Source organism: Chanodichthys erythropterus, chromosome 5, assembly GCF_024489055.1.
Source record: "Chanodichthys erythropterus isolate Z2021 chromosome 5, ASM2448905v1, whole genome shotgun sequence".
Lineage (NCBI taxonomy): Eukaryota > Metazoa > Chordata > Actinopteri > Cypriniformes > Xenocyprididae > Chanodichthys > Chanodichthys erythropterus.
This window is the reverse complement of record NC_090225.1, coordinates 25880861-25897890: the sequence shown is the minus strand read 5'-3', so window position 1 is coordinate 25897890 and position 17030 is coordinate 25880861. Positions and strand designations below refer to the sequence as shown.

At 37.7% G+C, this 17030-nt stretch overlaps 1 protein-coding gene across 1 annotated transcript in view; it reads right to left on the bottom strand.

Moving 5' to 3' along the window:
* micu1 (mitochondrial calcium uptake 1) overlaps window positions 1-16019 on the bottom strand; it is a 103970-nt gene extending 87951 nt beyond the window's left edge. Inside the window, exons 1-2 of the mRNA XM_067386718.1 lie at window positions 15861-16019; window positions 469-633 (exon numbers count right to left, since the gene is read on the bottom strand). Of these exons, the coding sequence (XP_067242819.1) occupies window positions 469-632 (164 nt within the window). The 5' untranslated portion in view covers window position 633; window positions 15861-16019. The remainder of the gene's footprint in view (window positions 1-468; window positions 634-15860) is intronic.
* Between the last annotated feature and the right edge of the window lie 1011 nt (window positions 16020-17030).

Here is a 17030-nt window from a genome sequence, read left to right as displayed (position 1 = left end):
AGTTACGTGCTAGTCAGTGCCTAATTAGATTTAGGCTGTTACTGACTACTAAAATCTAGCGGGTTTGGTGTCTCGTGTTTCAAATCCAATGACAGCTGCTGGTAGTGACGATTCTCTCTGACCAATCAGTGATCTGCAGTGTTTACACATCACATTTAATATCAGTACAGCTCGCTTGGAACCTCAACCGAGGTGGTATTATTTAAGCGAGCCGTACCGTTCCATACCGAGCCGCCCCATTCAGTGCAAAAGCGCCAAAAAGTGAGCCGTATCGAGCCATACCGAAATGTACCATGCAGTGGAAAAGAGCCATTATATCTTGTAAAAAGGGGCATTTAACTGTATCTTTAGCTGTATTTTCCTTTTTGAAGTGATAATCCATTATTTATGGCCAAATTTTCTTGGTCGATATATCATACATCCCAACATTACAGTATGTGTGTGATTGGTGTCCACAGTGGTCCATACCTTGTCCACAATAGTCCAGCGCTGGCTGAGATGCCCGTCACACCTGCCAGGGCGGCCAACATCAGTCTACGCCGCTGATGGGAACGGAAGGCACCAGTATGATGCCTTCTTGACAACTGCACCATCCCGACGGTGGCAGCCGTCAGTGCCCGCAAGCGGTACATACTGCAAGAAGACGGAAAGAGACAGTGATTACTATGCAAATAATACTTTTAATTCAGAATGAGAATTACATCCATATGCAAATATCTCTTAGAGTGACACAAATGACACCATTTCAAATATTTAAGCAGGGCAAAGAACTAGTGTTATAAACTATCAAATGAAATGAAATTCATTCAAAGTCGAACAGGCCGATTCCGCCTCTCTTTCATCAGGAGATTTGGGCTGATTTCAAATGGTAAGATATAATGTGATTCTGTCTGAAATTAAAACTGTAAATGGGGGTTCTGGATCTTTCCAGAACACTGCATGGATTAGCCTGAATCCCTGCACTAGCACATCACCCACAACCCTGAGCCTGCACTCCCAAAAAACTAATTATCCAGCAGTGCAGGAACAAGCCACATTTTTAACAATTGACTTAAGAAAGCCATGAAATAAAATGGGGATTTAGTGGGTTTTAGTCCATGTCTTTTATTTTTGAGGTCATCTTTAAGCTAGAGCACTCCTAAAAGTTTACAAAATAAACTTTTCGGAGACGCAAGTATTTAAAATGTGCAGTTTTTGTCGTCTGGGCAAATGGTGCAAAAATATTTATGACTTGTTTGTTGTGGTGTATGCAAATAGTTGTCCAATCAAATGTTCTCTAAAATGCAAATGTCCTGATAGCATCTGTTAACAAGTAGCAAATCATGGTTCATGGTTTTGACATAAAATCAATGCAATTTTTTTTTTTTTAAAGAGAAGAAAGATGGACCATATCTCAGCTGGTCTTAAATTTCATATTGAGAAACTGATTTATAATTGAGTTAAGTTAGTTGAGTACATTTGGGAAACATTTACATAACATTACAATAATTTTTAGAAGAAGAAAAAAACTAAGCATGAAGGTCCACCCCTAAACTTCACCCTCAGTGGGGTTTAAGCAGAAAACACGTACGAAAACATATGAATGAGATTGTATACATTCATACGAATTTTCTACCAATTCACCAAAACATAAAGTAGTTATGAATGGCTATGAGAGTGTGTTGAAAAATGTAAGTGAATGTAAAAAGTATCCACATCACACTTATTGTACTTAAGTATTTGGAAGTAAAAAAGTATGGGTGTGACAAGATCTCATGATATTAAAACATGGCGATATTTCTTGTCAAGGAGAAAAGCTGTCTCTGCGAAAAAAAGCTTGCTGTTTGTTTGGGTTTCCAACAACGTGCATTTGGGAAAGCATATAAACTCTGACATTATGTTTCATTGTGAAGTGTTGCACTATTATCTTTTACATGCATGGACACGCATGTCTCAGCGACTCAGTTAACAAACTATCTCTCCATATGCTGTCAGTTTAGGTTGCTTATAACATTCATCTGGGAATGCAACGTGCGGCAGATTTGTAACATGAATTTTAACATGTAACATGTAACATGATTTGTAACATGAATCATTTATAAACCTACGCCAACACAGGAGAATTTTTAAAGATGAGAAATGTTGTTCTTTGCCATTTCAAAATAAAAGTTTTGCAAAATGAATAAATGTAAAAGTTTAAACCCTCACTCTGAGTTTGCATGTTTTGATGTCCACATGTTCTTGTTCAATAAAATACAGTGGGTGTAGCATTTCTATCATAAAGTGGCCAAATATTAAAGATTAAGTGGACATTTTAATTAAATGTCGTTTGGATGGGAGTTTCAGTCAGAATATTTGTCAGGTAGTTGTGCGTTTAAACAGTACCCTTACAGACAAATCTTCCTGGACTAACTCTTTTCAGATCTCCATCCAGGGTTAACTCTGCTCAACTTTGTTGTCCATCAAAGCAGATCTAAACGGATCTATCCATCAGAGCGGATCTAAATGGATCTTCCTCGCATGGAGGGTTAACTGTATTTTATATTATATAAAATATAATATATTATATATAGTACCCTTGCAGACAAATCTTCCTGGAACCACCAGGGCTAACTGATGATTCATATATATAATATAATATATATATTTCTGTCATTAATTACTCACCTTCATGTTTTTCCAAACCCGCAAGACCTTCGTTCATCTTCGAAACACAATATATTTTTGGTGAAATCTGAGAGATTTTTTATCTCCAACAGAAATCAGCAAAATTACAACATTCAAGGTCCAAAGAAATAAAGACATCGTTAAAATAGTAAATTTTACTACAGAGGTTCAAGCTTAATATTATGAAGCGACGATAATATTTTTGTGCGCAAAAACAAAACACAGTGAACGCAGTGCAGAGCTTTCATGTTCTACGTCAGAACGCCGACTCATTATTGGCCGGCTAATGTATCAGCATCACACGGAGACGCCATAGTGCTAACGTGAACAGCGTTGGTCAATACTGAGCCGGCGTTCTGACATAAACACGGACGTGCTGAACTACGTTCACTGTGTTAACTGTGTAGGAGAAAAGTTATTTTTGTTTCGTTTTTGCACACAAGAAGTATTCTCGTCGAAGGTTGAACCACTGTAGTCACGTTGACTTTTTAATGTTTTTACTACTTGAATGTGGTAATTTTGTTGCTTTCTATGGGAGATAAAAAACCTCTCAGATTTCATCAAAAATATCTTAATTTTTGTTTCGAAGATAAATGAAGGTCTTATGGGTTTAGAACAACATGAGGGTGAGAAATGAATGACAGAAACTTCATTTTTTGGGTGAAATAACCCTTTAAATACAGTAACAAAAGTACAACCAATTACTTAAGTAATTTACACCCCTGTTAACATTGTTATATCAGAGTTTTAAAACCGGGTATATGCATTTATTTAAACAGACACAGGAGGAACAGTAGGGAGCTTCTCTACATCTGACCAGACCAATTTCAGCATTTATCAAATCACATCACAGCACCTACTGTAACCATTAGCTTAATATGGTATGATGCTATTTAGCGATGGTCTTATGAATCTAATGTTATTCAAGCTCTTCAGGAAGCTCTTCAGAGAGTTGTGTATGCAATAATAGGCCAAACAATACGGCAATACAGCACACAAGATGTATGGATCATTTACAATACTTCAGTGCTTTGTATGTATTTTTCAAACAGAGCATCATCCATCTCCATTCACTCTTATTTTATGGAAAGAAGAACATATATTTTTCAAAATTCCACCTTTCAAAACAAATGTCACAATCACAAAATGTGTCTGAGTAAATGATGACTCATTTTCATTTTTGGATGACTTGCTCCTGTTATGGGAGAAACACACTGAAGTCAAACAGTGTACATATAACAACTTTTGATTGAAGCTGCAGAATAGCTCTTGAGACTTGTGATTTTCAATCTTCTATGCCAATTTTATCTGACTCTCCCACATATACAATCCAGCATCTGCTCATTTATTCCTTGAAAAGAGTCACTTATCATGTCATTCACATCTTTTGACATTAAACTGTAGGCAGAGAGGGACTGGTAAACTCTCTCTATGTGCTCTGCCTCGTTCGTAGGAAGGCAGAAGCCCCGTAGAGGCTAGAAAAGCCACCTGTCCGTTTTCCAATATTGACTGTAGTCTGATTGAGGTCCTGATTCAGCAGAACATAATGAGAGTGGGAGCGCTACATGCTAATTGGAGTGAGCACTTGTGCGTGACATTGCAGACTGATGGTACTGGTCTCTGGGGCTGAGGACATTGGGGCCGCGCAAAACGGAGCGGATACTGCATTAGCACAGTAAACACCCTAGTGGGTTCTATCAGAGTGAAAGCAACTGGTTCAAGCCTTCTTGAAGAACACTTTACGTGAGACTTCACATTGCAAGGGTTTGGTTATGCCCATTACTATGTTATTAATGTAATATTTGCACAATTTAATTGTAATTACAAGGAGCTTTTCAATAAAACATTACTTCCAATGGGATTCGAAGCTTGTGTAGATAAACCATTCGGACAGCAATTAACCAACAGTGCGATTTGATAAAATTTTATAATATATATAAAACAGAATTGGAGTTTTGTTGATTTTAGTTAATGTCTATTAGCCTTGAAATCATCCTGTACTACTAAAAGTAAAAAAAAAAAATACTTTTAATTGTTCAATGATGTGATTTCTCAATTGATCAATTGATTTATTAATGCAATTCATAATGACTTTAATGCCTCTTATGATGAGTATGTTCATTTTTTGTAATTAAGGTGGAACAAAATAAAATAAAATGCCATGGTGATAAATATATGAAATCATATTTAAGAAAAATTTAAATATCATTAAATTAAATAATTAAAATAATACCATTATTAACAAGAAAACCATATTAAGTAGTTTGGCATAATCTTCTATTGGGAAAAAATGATCAATTCATATTTGTTTTTGTTTTTGTTTTTTAAATTGCAACCAACAAACTAGGAGAAAAAAAAAACATTAAAGAGAAAATTATATCAGAGAGAAGACCCCTGCAGAAATGTGAAATTTATGTATTTCAAAGTCAATAAGTCTCTTGAAATATAATCTTTTTGACATGACAAGGTTGTACAATGTTAAAAAAAAAAAAAAAAAAAAAAAATTAAAACTATTTTATACTTCGTTGACCCTGAAGCATTTATAATTGATAAGCCTTCCATTTCTAGACAAAAACTGTCCAAAAACATTGATGACAAGTTGGACTAACAAATACTTTTGTCCAATCAAATGCTCTTTAGAATGAGAATGTCTCTCACCTTGTACCTAACTAGCAAGTACATCATGGTTAAATATAACATAGGTTTCATTTGCAACACAATGGAGGCTTCTGATGAAGGAAAAACTGGCAAATTGTGTCTGATAATATATGAGATGCCATGCCAAGTGCCTCGTTTATAGATTACCAATGCTTTCATTAACATTAACCTTCACAGTTGGTGGAGATTCAATTGAGTGGTGAATGTGATAATACAAGTCAGTCAAATAGCAGCAGTTTTTAAGGCAATAAAAATTACAGATTATGCAAATGCTTAATGGCAGTTCACAAGGTTTCAAGTTTATCCAAGCATCAGAGAAGGTTATATGCAGAGGCTATTTTTAAAAGCCTTTACACTTTAAAATATAAGATCAGCTAACAACAGAACATAAGCATTCTTTTCAGAAAGCTGAATTAACCACAAGTGACGTTCTGTGAAACAGAAACTTTGATTCTTAGTCGGCTTCATTACAGTTGCTCAGTCTTTCTGAAACAGCTTAAAACTAGCTAAGTTAGGTTGTATTTCTGAGTATTTAATTGTAAAATGATCAAACTTTGTGGTATTTAGCTACACTCACTGCCCACTTTATTAGGTACACCTTACAATTACAGAGTTGGACCCACTTTTGCCTTCAGAACTGCTTCAATTCTTCATGTCAGATTCAACAAGGTGCTGGAAAGATTCCTCAGAGATTTTAGTCCATACTGACATGATAGCATCATGCAGTTGCTGCAGATTTGTCAGCTGCACATCCATGATGTGAATCTCCCGTTCCACTATATACCAAAAGTGCTCTATCGGACTGAGATCTGGTGACTGTGGAGGACATTTGAGTACAGTGAACTCATTGTCATATTCAAGCTATCATGCTGAGCTTTGTGACATGCTCATTATCCTGCTGGAAGTAGCCATCAGGGTTTCATGCTTCAAGGTTTGACATGTTAGGCGTTCAGAGACGCTCTTCTGCAGACCTTGGTTGTAACGGGTCATTATTTGAGTTACTGTTGCCTTTCTAATAGCTCAAACCAGTCTGGCCATTCTCCTTTGACCTCTGGCATCAACCAGGCATTTTCGCCTACAGAGCTGCTGCTCACTGTATATTTCTCTTTATAGGACCATTCTCATGAGATGGCTGTGCATGAAAATCCCAGTGTATCAGCAGTTTCTCAAATACTCAGACCAGCCCATCTGGCACCAACAACCATGCCACGTTCAAAGTCACTGAAATCTCCTTTATTCCCCATTCTAATGCTCAATGCATTGAGTTCCTGCCATGTGATTGGATGATTAAGTATTTGTGTTAACGAGCAGCTGAACAGGTGTGCCTATTAAAGTTGAAGGTGAGTATATGTACACATGTATCAAGTGTGAACTGCAAACAATCTTATGAAATGTGATTTTTAAAAATCCGATTTGAGCTACATTCATATGTGGTTTGAAATCCTATTCAAATCGCATACCTGGAAATCAGTTTCAGTCTGACTGCTCTGATCAGATTTCATGTGGTTTATATGACTTTCTCAAGCTACGTAAAAAGTAAAACGTCAGATGTTGTTTTAGAAAATATGCTGAAAGTCGCTGCAGAAACAAGTAGGGCTGGGTATTGACATAATTTTCACGATTCTATTCGATTACTATTCACATGCTTTTGATTTGTTTCAACTACGATTTCGATTCGATATAGATTATTTTGGATGTAGTATTTCAGTTACAGTACATGGCAAATTTTCTAGAGGAAATAAATCTCCCAACTAATGCTGTAAACTACACATGGGAGTCAGTTAGTACTACTTTACTATAATATTGAAATTAACTTATTTATATGAAAACACTTAAATTACACTCAATGATGTTTTTATTATAAATAAAGTTTGAATTACATAATCATATTTCTATTCCATTTAGTTTTTTTTTTTTTAAATATAAACATTCAAACATGCATGAAATATTGAAGAACATTAAAAATTATAATGAATATGTAATGGTGTATAGCTATATTTATCAGAATGTTGCTTTCTAGAGTACACTTTTCTAGCTGACTAATGAGTTTATGGTCACTGAATATGTTTTTCTGAGGTGAATGTGACGTTACGTGACATTGTTTACAAGACGTTTTATTGACGTCTTTCCGAGGTTGAAACACTGATTGAGCGTTTACACGAGACATGATACGGATTTCAGTAAGTTGTACTGTATATTTTAACATACCTTCAGATGTTTATTTATGTTTATTTTGTGCTGTAACTAGTATTAAAGTGGAAGAGAGGATATTCACATGCAGTCCGCGTTGCCGCTTCTCTTTAACTGAGGCACTAAAGCGATTTGTCACGCCAAAACGGTATTATTTTTTTAATCTCATAATAAGATGGACGTCATTTAAAATCAGAGACTTTGCTTCATATCAAAAGTAACAAAGCACAAAGATTATTAAAATTTATTGGATGGGAGGTGCTACATATTCTGCTCATTCATCAACTGAAAACAGACTAGACTAATCGATTCTTGGGATTTAAGAATCTTTATCGGTTTCGTAAAAATGAGAATCGATTCAAATCGAGAAATCAATATTTTTTACCCAGCCCTAGAAATAAGGTTGGGTAGTTGAAAAGAGCCGGACAAGCAGAAAATGACAAAATAAATGTAGACATGTTTTGAAAACGGCAGAGACGACAGCGTGGAACAAACCCATGCATACCAGCCTCCTAAGTTTCTGACACTACATCATAAGACGTAGTAGTCCAGCATGGCGGTGGTGGTTATTGGTGTTTTGGTGTATACCTACCAACAATGTCATTGCCATAGAAACCAATGCAGATATTCTGGAAACAAAAGAGCAGCATGGGACACACATATCGGATCTAAATAGTTGCAATACACAATGTAGACAGGCAATAATTTTAGATGAGATTTTAATCCAAATAATTGGATTTGGACTGACAGTGAACTTTTACTGTTAGTTTTACACAATAGTAAAACACTGCCGAGTGAAACACACAAATTAATGTTGACAACTAACTGGCCAGTGGATCCACAGTTCCCAGCAGGCTTTACAATGGACTGCATTAGTAGAGTAAATTTAGGAATTAAAGTGTTATTTTATGTGTTTTTCAGTAAAGGGAAAGATGTTGTTTGTTTATGTTGGCGTTAAATGTTCAGTTATGTTGGACATTTAGAGGAGTTTCTGTAAAGTTTTTTATGCAGAAGAGTAGCATCTGTGTTTAGGCTGTGAGCATGTTTATAGGGTTTTGGTTTGTTAGAGTTTGTTAAATTAGTTATTTTATTTATTTATTTATGTATTTATTTTTGAGTGCATTTTCTAGAGCGATAACAGCAATATTGTAATACCGCGATAATGACACGCCAACAGCGAGGTTCATTTTTGGCTGAACAATCCCTTTTGAAAAAGAACAATTTAAAAGCATACATATTTTACAAAGAGGACTTATTACAGATGTAATAATATTTAAAAGAATATAATAAGTGTTAACTACTAGGTCTGAGATGATAATGGACCAACTACCGGCGGTGGTACCGGCTGTCAGAGAAAGCTAAACTAAAATCACCGGCATGTGTGAAATGTGCTATACAAATAAGCTTAATGTGCCTTACCAAGTCTAATAATAAGCACAAACTGTTAAATAGAATTTGACGTGCAAGCAAAATGGTATCTCTCCTGTCCTACTTTACCACAGTAAAGAATGCAAATATAATGGGTGAGACGTGAGTGAAGATGATTTGGCAAAAGAAACAAGAGATTTCATGTTCAGTGGAATAACTAATGGAATATTGTTGAATTTGCAGATAATCGGGTGACTATATTGCAAAACAGAATACAAAGCTAAACATTATGGGCTCACGTACCTCTTATTCGGCTTGAATCCAAATGGTTCCATGGCTGCAATGTAACATTTAATTGCTAACCTATTATTTCTTTTGTAAACAAAGTTTTGTGCTTCACTCGTGTCATAATATTCACGTAAAACAGCATTCACATACAAATAAAAAAAAAAGAAAAGTGTTTTGGCGTATCACCGCCGGTGCTACGCAGCTACCGCAGTGGTGCAGTTGTCAAGTTTACTGGCTCACCCTTACTACATGTAATGTTTTCACTTAATTGTATGTTATTGACAATAGGTTGTTTGCACATGACAGCAGCGTGAATGAGTCTGGAGGGCAGGGAGTGATTTTTCTATATAGGAATCCTATCAAAAACTCAAAATAAATATGTTTTGCATCGTTTATGGTTGCTCAAATCGATAAAATCGAGAACCCAGAAGGTGTTTATATCGTTTACATAACTTATACCGTTTTTTATAACTTATATCATTTTTTAACTTTAAAAGTTGTCGCCTTTAATAGCATTTTGCGTCTGCTGATACTGAAATGAATATGGATACCTGCTTACTTTATTTGTTTTTGACTTGGTTAAATATCCACATTCTTCATGGTATCATTTGCAGGGAAGAGAAGCTATTTTATCCCACTGAACGATAATTTGGTGTTTTCACTTAAGTTTTGTACACAATGTTGATCTGGTTACAGTGTCACGCGCTGCTGCTTCAGCCATCGTATGGAATTAAAATGTATTATATTTGAAAGGTCCCATGGCATGAAAATTTCACTTAATGAGGTATTTTAACATTAATATGAGTTCCCCTAGCCTGCATATGGTCCCCCAGTGGCTAGAAAAGGCGATGGATGTAAACCGAGTCCTGGGTAAATTGAGAAAATGAAAGCTCAGACGGCCCAATCTGGAATCTTCCCTATATGTCGTGATACGAGGAAAGGTTACCTCCCCTTTCTCTGCTTTGCCCGTTTTGTATGTCTGCGCCACACATTTCACCGACGACTGTTTCCTCAACGTGGGCCAATACAGCTCAGTTACTGTTGCTAATGTAAAGGTAGACAGCATCAATATTTTGAAAATCAGTGGAGACCAAACAACATTGTACCTCACTGACTTTCTGTACTGAAATAATGCCAAGACATTTTTCAAAATACCTTTTTGTTTCATGTTTCGAAGAAGAAAATGAGGCCAATAAATAAGGCCAATTATTTGATCTCAATATTTTAAAGAGCAGCCTGAACATTCTACAAAACATCTCTTTTTGTGTTCCATATAAGAAATAAAGTTACAGGGGTGTTTGGATGCACACAAACCCGCAGACAGGAAATACTTCGTAAATTACTAAATCATAATTCCTCCATGGGCTTGAGACTTTGAGATTCCCAAATTGTTCTATTCAAAGAGAACTCTTTAACCTGGCTTCTCTGCAATCATCAACAGAAAACAGACTGCAGCAGTCTTGGTTTCACATATCTAGTGGCAATTGGGAATCAGCTTCTCTCTATGCACCAGTGATCTAACAGCCACACGCCTCTCAGATAAGGTTCTGCCAGGCATTGCACCAACAGGAGACATCAGGGCCAACTTCACAGGCAGCAGAGGACAAACTTGAGCGAGGAACAATATTGTTCCCTATCTGTCAGTCACTTTGACGTTCTGTCGATGACTTACACTAGGGGAGCCCAAAAAACTCCTGATACTTTGAGAAAAGGCCAATGAGAATTGGAGAGTGGATTTTGCATACCACTTCCCCGGACATAAGAGGGAGATGGCATGCACCACTCATTCATATTTGTTCTTCAGAGCTGAGCGAGTGTCATCTGTACACAAGATCATTTCATTCACCTCTGGAAGAAGCAAGTTGCTAGTGTTAAGCCGTATTTCAGCGGCCGGTCTCCAAGAAGTGCATTGATAAGTGCAGAAAGAGTTCCCCTGGGTGCTTCAGCAACAGAAGAGAGCAGCTTTCCTCTAAAAGAGCAGACACAGATTGAGAGCGTCTTTTTAAAGATGTCTTTCTGCCTGTGTTTCTAGATGTGGTCAATATCTTTCAGCCCCAGACAGTCATGATCGCCATCTCAAGTGTTTGGATCTCATCACCGATGTGGAGACAGCGTTTGTGGATGGCTCAGGTCCTCATTGCGAGAACATGACCATGGCAACATTCTCTTTTCTGGTAAGAGCATCACCTTATTTGCTCGTCCCGGTCCTTCTGCTATGCACAATGCCATGGTGGTTAGCGCTGAGGGCGATACGAGGGTGATACAAGGGCAACAGGAGTGTTTCCGCTGGGTCAATCCCCACGGGCCTTCCTTTCCTCGTCTTGCACATTGTGCCCGGTGGAGGTGTGGGGTCCCAATGAGGACGATAGCAGTATAGGAGGGTGGGCTTATGCCTTACGCTAAGGACTCATAGGGACTCCACAACCTCGGGTGTGGGTAGCTCAGTCTGAGTCTGATGCAGAGTTGGCAGCCATGCTTGTCCAGGATGATTTGGTATCTTGTATCAGAACTTGACTCACAGTCGCATTCAGGCCCAGTGCTTTTCTTCCCGGAAGTGCATGAATCCCTGACATAGTCAAGAAGGGCACCTTTCACTGCTCGGCCCCGCTTCACAAGATCTTCCCCCTCACTACCCTCGACGGTGGAATGGCCAGGGGAAATACGGAAGTTCTACAGGTGGAGCGTACGGTTGCAATGCATTTATGCACTTATCTCTAACGGCGAAGGCTTACGGTGCTGCTGGACAGGCTGACTCCGCAGGGCATGCCATGGCCATCCTGAAGGTCCATAAAGTCAAAGCTCTAAAAGAGCTGCATGAGGATAGTTCTGAGCCGGGATTAAAGCAGGAACTGTGCTCTGCGATCGACTTTGTTCTCCGAGGGGCGAAGGTCACTGCATGGGCTCTCAGCCAGACGATGTCTACCATGGTGATCCTGGAGAGCCATCTCTGGCTTAACCCTGCTGAGATTAGGGAGTTTAACAAAGTCCACTTTCTGACACCGCCTATCTCACAAGGTGGCCTCTTCGTTGACACTTTGCTCAGCAGTTCTCGGCAGAGATAAAGAAATCCTCCCTCAGGCCGCCGAGGTCATCATCTGCTCATTCCTAAAGGCGTCCGTCTGCGGCTGCCACATCAGCCAACAGGAAGTTGATGCAGCCCGCTCTTCAGGTGAGTGCTAAGGACCCCAAGAAGGCTTCTATTCCTGACACTGAGTGACCCAGAGGTGAAAGGATCTGCTCTTTCCCAGGAGGGGGTGAATGCACCATTCCTTCGGCCAGTGGAGGACCGGGTGTAGAATCTTTGGTTTCATTTGCTTTTAGCTCTGTGGCTTGACCAAGTGGCAGCAGTACCAGTGTGGCTTCCCAACATGGCAGCCAAAGCTCCACTTCACCCTCCCTACCGCAGGTAGGTAAAAAAACAACTGTTCCTCTAGTGCCACTCTTGCGGACTTTGGAGGCCTGATTAGCACTTCCCAACACGCCACACTGGTTCATCTGGACAGTCAGACACAGCAACGTGATTCAGTTCACCAGGCGCCCACCCAGGTTCAGCAGCATTCTCTTTACCACTGTGGCATGCAAAAATGCCCATCCTGCATGCGGAAATTGCAGTCCTATTGGCGAAGAATGCAATAGAGGCTGTCCCTCCAGCCAAGATGAAGAAGGATTTCTACAGCCTTTACTTTATCATATCAAAGAAGGTGGTGTCAACCAATTTTAGACCTGCAACTTTTGAATCGGGCCCTGCACAAGCTCCCCATGTAGGGCTGCAACTAACGAATATTTTGATAATCAATTAATCTGTTGATAATTTTTTTGATTGGTCGGATAAAAAAAATTGCCCTTGCCCAATGCTGTACTCCGAACAACGTATAATATAATAATATATATTATATATTTCAAGTTGTAGCTGCTAAAGTGCATGATCTTTTACTTACAGCATTCTTCACTTACTCTCGTACACACACAGAACTCTGAAGAAGATTTATGCTCCTTAGAGTGAAAGCCCTGCACAATTCCATATTATAACATAAAAATAACTTATTTATTATTTGTTGCATATTTTTTTGTGGACACCTGTGGACCTAATAAAAAGTTACTATTGAAACGTTATTAAAAAAAAATATATATATATTTTTTTTCTTTTTTTTATATATATATTATTTTATGCTGTGGCTCATTTGGGGGGGAAAAAATCATTAACCAAAAATTTAAAATTTTGGTTAAAAAAGGTTCCCGACACCTGATGTAGGCTATGCTGTACATTAGAAGCAAAAAAGGGTTCAAATACATTCTAAACCTAAAAACAACGCATTGCTTATTATTTTAAAGCAGAAATTAAATGACTAAAAAAATGATCAACAAAAACAAAAGCACAAAGTGTTAACTTGTAGGAAGTATGAAGAACACACACACCATTCGTCTGAACATAGTTTTTATATTACACTGATGAGCTATATCATTTTTTGCACTTGTTAACTTTAAAAGCTAAATTAGAATCTATACTTTTATGAACCCAGAACAAATATAAGGATGCATTTACTGCATTATAACAGGGCAGGATAATATATACCCCCAGTTTTACGGACAAGGCATAAGTCTAGTCCCAGACCAAAATGCGCGTTTGAGCTGTTTTAAATTAAAGCTGCAGTCCGTAACTTTTTTTGGTTAAAAATTATCCAAAATCCATTTTTGAGCAAGTACATATCCAGCCAGTGTTCAAAACCATCTCATTATCTTAGCTCGATTCACAACGGTAAGATTGTAATAATGTTTTATAATAAGAGCGACATGGTGGATTTCCAGGGAAAATTCGAGCATGCAGCAGTTCCTCTGTGCGTCATTACGTCACGTCCGTAAACAGAAATGAAGGAGTCGGTTTTCGAGAGGCTAGTCGGTTTTATCACGTGAGGACGCTGCTGGTAGCGGATCATTTATAAACTTTTCTCACAGCAGCTGAAATAATTAAACTTATCATTTTGATGGCGGATTGTAATCAAGAAAGATCCAAATGACAATCATCAGTGACAACTGGAGATTCACCTGTTGTCAAAAGCAAAAGTTCTACAGGTAACGCTAATACACACTAAATACACATAGTCACACAATGCTGATGTTGTTAACATTAACAATTTGAGAACAATATAACAGTAATAATAATTTGCACGGTTTGGCATGATCCGAGCTAAGCGATCATTAGATTTAATCATCATTGGCAGCGCAATTTATTGTAGGCCTAATGCTTTTTTCCTCAGTTGGTCAGAACAAAAGTGGCATGTTACTTACTTGTTCAGATTATATTTTTCAGTGAAAATTCTTATATTGGTCATACTTTCAAGACGTAGAATCTGTGATTCTGAAGTTCAGTATCCACACCGGTGCAGTGACTGACAGCAAACATTAGATTCATCCGCGCTGACGAGCCGTGCCGAGGCACAACGCACGTACAGATAACTGTTCTGCATATGACTGCAATTGCAAGTTTCAAACAGAGATGGCGACAAAGAGGAAAAATCACGGACTGCAGCTTTAAAGCAACTTTCACAGACTTATCTGAAATGTCAGCGCCATTGTTTTGTCTCAAAATGCACATCAGTAATGTTTTTCTTTCTAAGGCATGTTTATAAAAGCTACTTAAATGTCCTGTTTGAACTAAGGCCTAATCCTGGCTTAATCTAAGCCCGGTCAGTGAAACCAAGCCATAATATCTGTAACAAGGTCAGGTTTGAGATACATTACAACAGGCTATACTTTTCGAGCTTGCCCCATGTCTAGTAAAATAAAAAAAATAAAAAAAAATAACATTGTTTTATTAAGTTCATCACAGAAAATATCTATTGTCCTTTATCATATATTTTGCCCCTAAAATCTTTAATTTGTGGGAAAGAGTTTTCCTTCACAAAAGTTACTGTAGAGAACCTCTAAAATACAACATAAACACAAACACATGTGTAACTGTAAACACATACAAAAAAAAGAAAAAGTAAAAGTAACATGGTATTACCACTAGATATGACATATAGGTCAGGTTTCACAGACAGGGTTTATGCCTTAGGGCAAAAAAAAAAAAAAAAAAAATACATTATTGGTGTGCATCTTGAGACAAAACAATGGCACTGACATTTAAGATATGTCAGTGCAAGTTTCTTTCAGTTAAAACAGCTCAAACATGCATTTTAGTCTGGGATTAGACTTAAGCCTTGTCTGTGAAACCGGGGGATAATTCACAACAGGAATGTCAGCACTGTCTGAGCAAAAAATGCTTGTCAACAAGACCGTCAATAATTCCTTTAGTGTAGAAAACAAAACCAGCCAAACATAAACTGGGTCATAATATTAGTCTCTGAGCAACATGGACACATTATAACAGCTTTAAAAAAAATACCGAGTCAGAGTTTAAACGTTAAGCTTGAGCATGAGGATGTGGATGGGCTGAGACGCTACGCAGCTGGAGCATTAGCATGAGCTACACAGTAAGTGCATCTTTAACTGCTTTCTTTTCATTTATGTACAGTGTTATATTGGAAGATGTTTAGCGACTGCATGACTATTTGTAATTATGGACCTTTCAACTATGCTCATGCAGATACGATCAGTCACGTACAGACAGCCCACCTACTGAAGACAGACTGACTCTGGCTATGTTCGCTAGCCCCTGTGGCTGTCTCTGTCAGTGGTGTTAAAGTGATCTGGTCTGATCATATACTCACTCTGACACTTCTGGCGATCTCAGTTAAAGTCCTGTAAGGAAGATGTTTTCAGTGAAAGCTTCAGATTCCCCTCCGATTCTCCTTTAACGTAAGTCGCGTTCACTTTCTCCGCTGAAGTTCCGCGTCTACGGAGGCCGAACACAAACATAAACCCCACATGAACGTCAGAAGAGCCTCCTCCTTCTCTCGGCTCTTTTCCTGGATCTCCCTTCTGTTTGTAAACACAGGTTTTCATGGGCGAGGTCAAAAAGCTTTTGCGCTTTTGTGTAAGTATATAATAAAGAGTTTTTGGGAGCAGATAAATGAATGAATCAACACTTTAAAAAAAGTGTGGTTAAAAGATAATATTATAGATAGCAAAGTATTTGTGTAATCGTATTCTTCGTGGTGCCAACGTGTGTAAATGTGATATGGTAATCATACAGTGCAAAATACCTAAAATAAGTCTACCAAAAATACCAAAATGTTGTGGTTTTATACAGAATGATTTTATACTATACATACTTACATTCTATCCCCTAACCCTTTCAGTACATTATGCAAAAAACAAAAAAAACATAATTTAGTATGATTTATGAACTCTTTTGCCTATTTTTGTCGACCACAATGTCAAAAATATCAGGTTTTACTATCCCTGTGGAGACAATTTTCCCCCACAATGTAGGGAATATGGACCACAAACACATATTTGTTTACTATTAGTGAGGACATTGCATAGACTTCCATTTATTTTAGGTTAAAGGTGCAAAATGTAAGATTTTTGCAGAAAAATATCCAAAAAACACTAGGCCAGGGTTATATATTTTTTTCACTTGAGTACTTACAATATTCCAAATGTATCCAACTATTTGTAAATCGTGAGAAAATAGCAATTTTAACCAAGCCTGTCAATTGCGTCATACCCGGTCTGCCTAGGTTTTATTTTGTTGAAACCATGGAAACACCAAAGACGCTTTACACTTTTTAATAGACAATGGAACAACTGTTTTGATATATTTATAGACAGAATACTAATTATTGTTATATAGCTCAACATGTTTAGTCTTATTGTTTAAATCTAATTTTCTTGATTTTTTTGTGAGTACTATGCTTTACCATGCCTTAGAGAAAAACACTATTTTATGAAGTAGCTAACATAGCATAATCAGAAGCAGCTTTATCTTTAGTAAC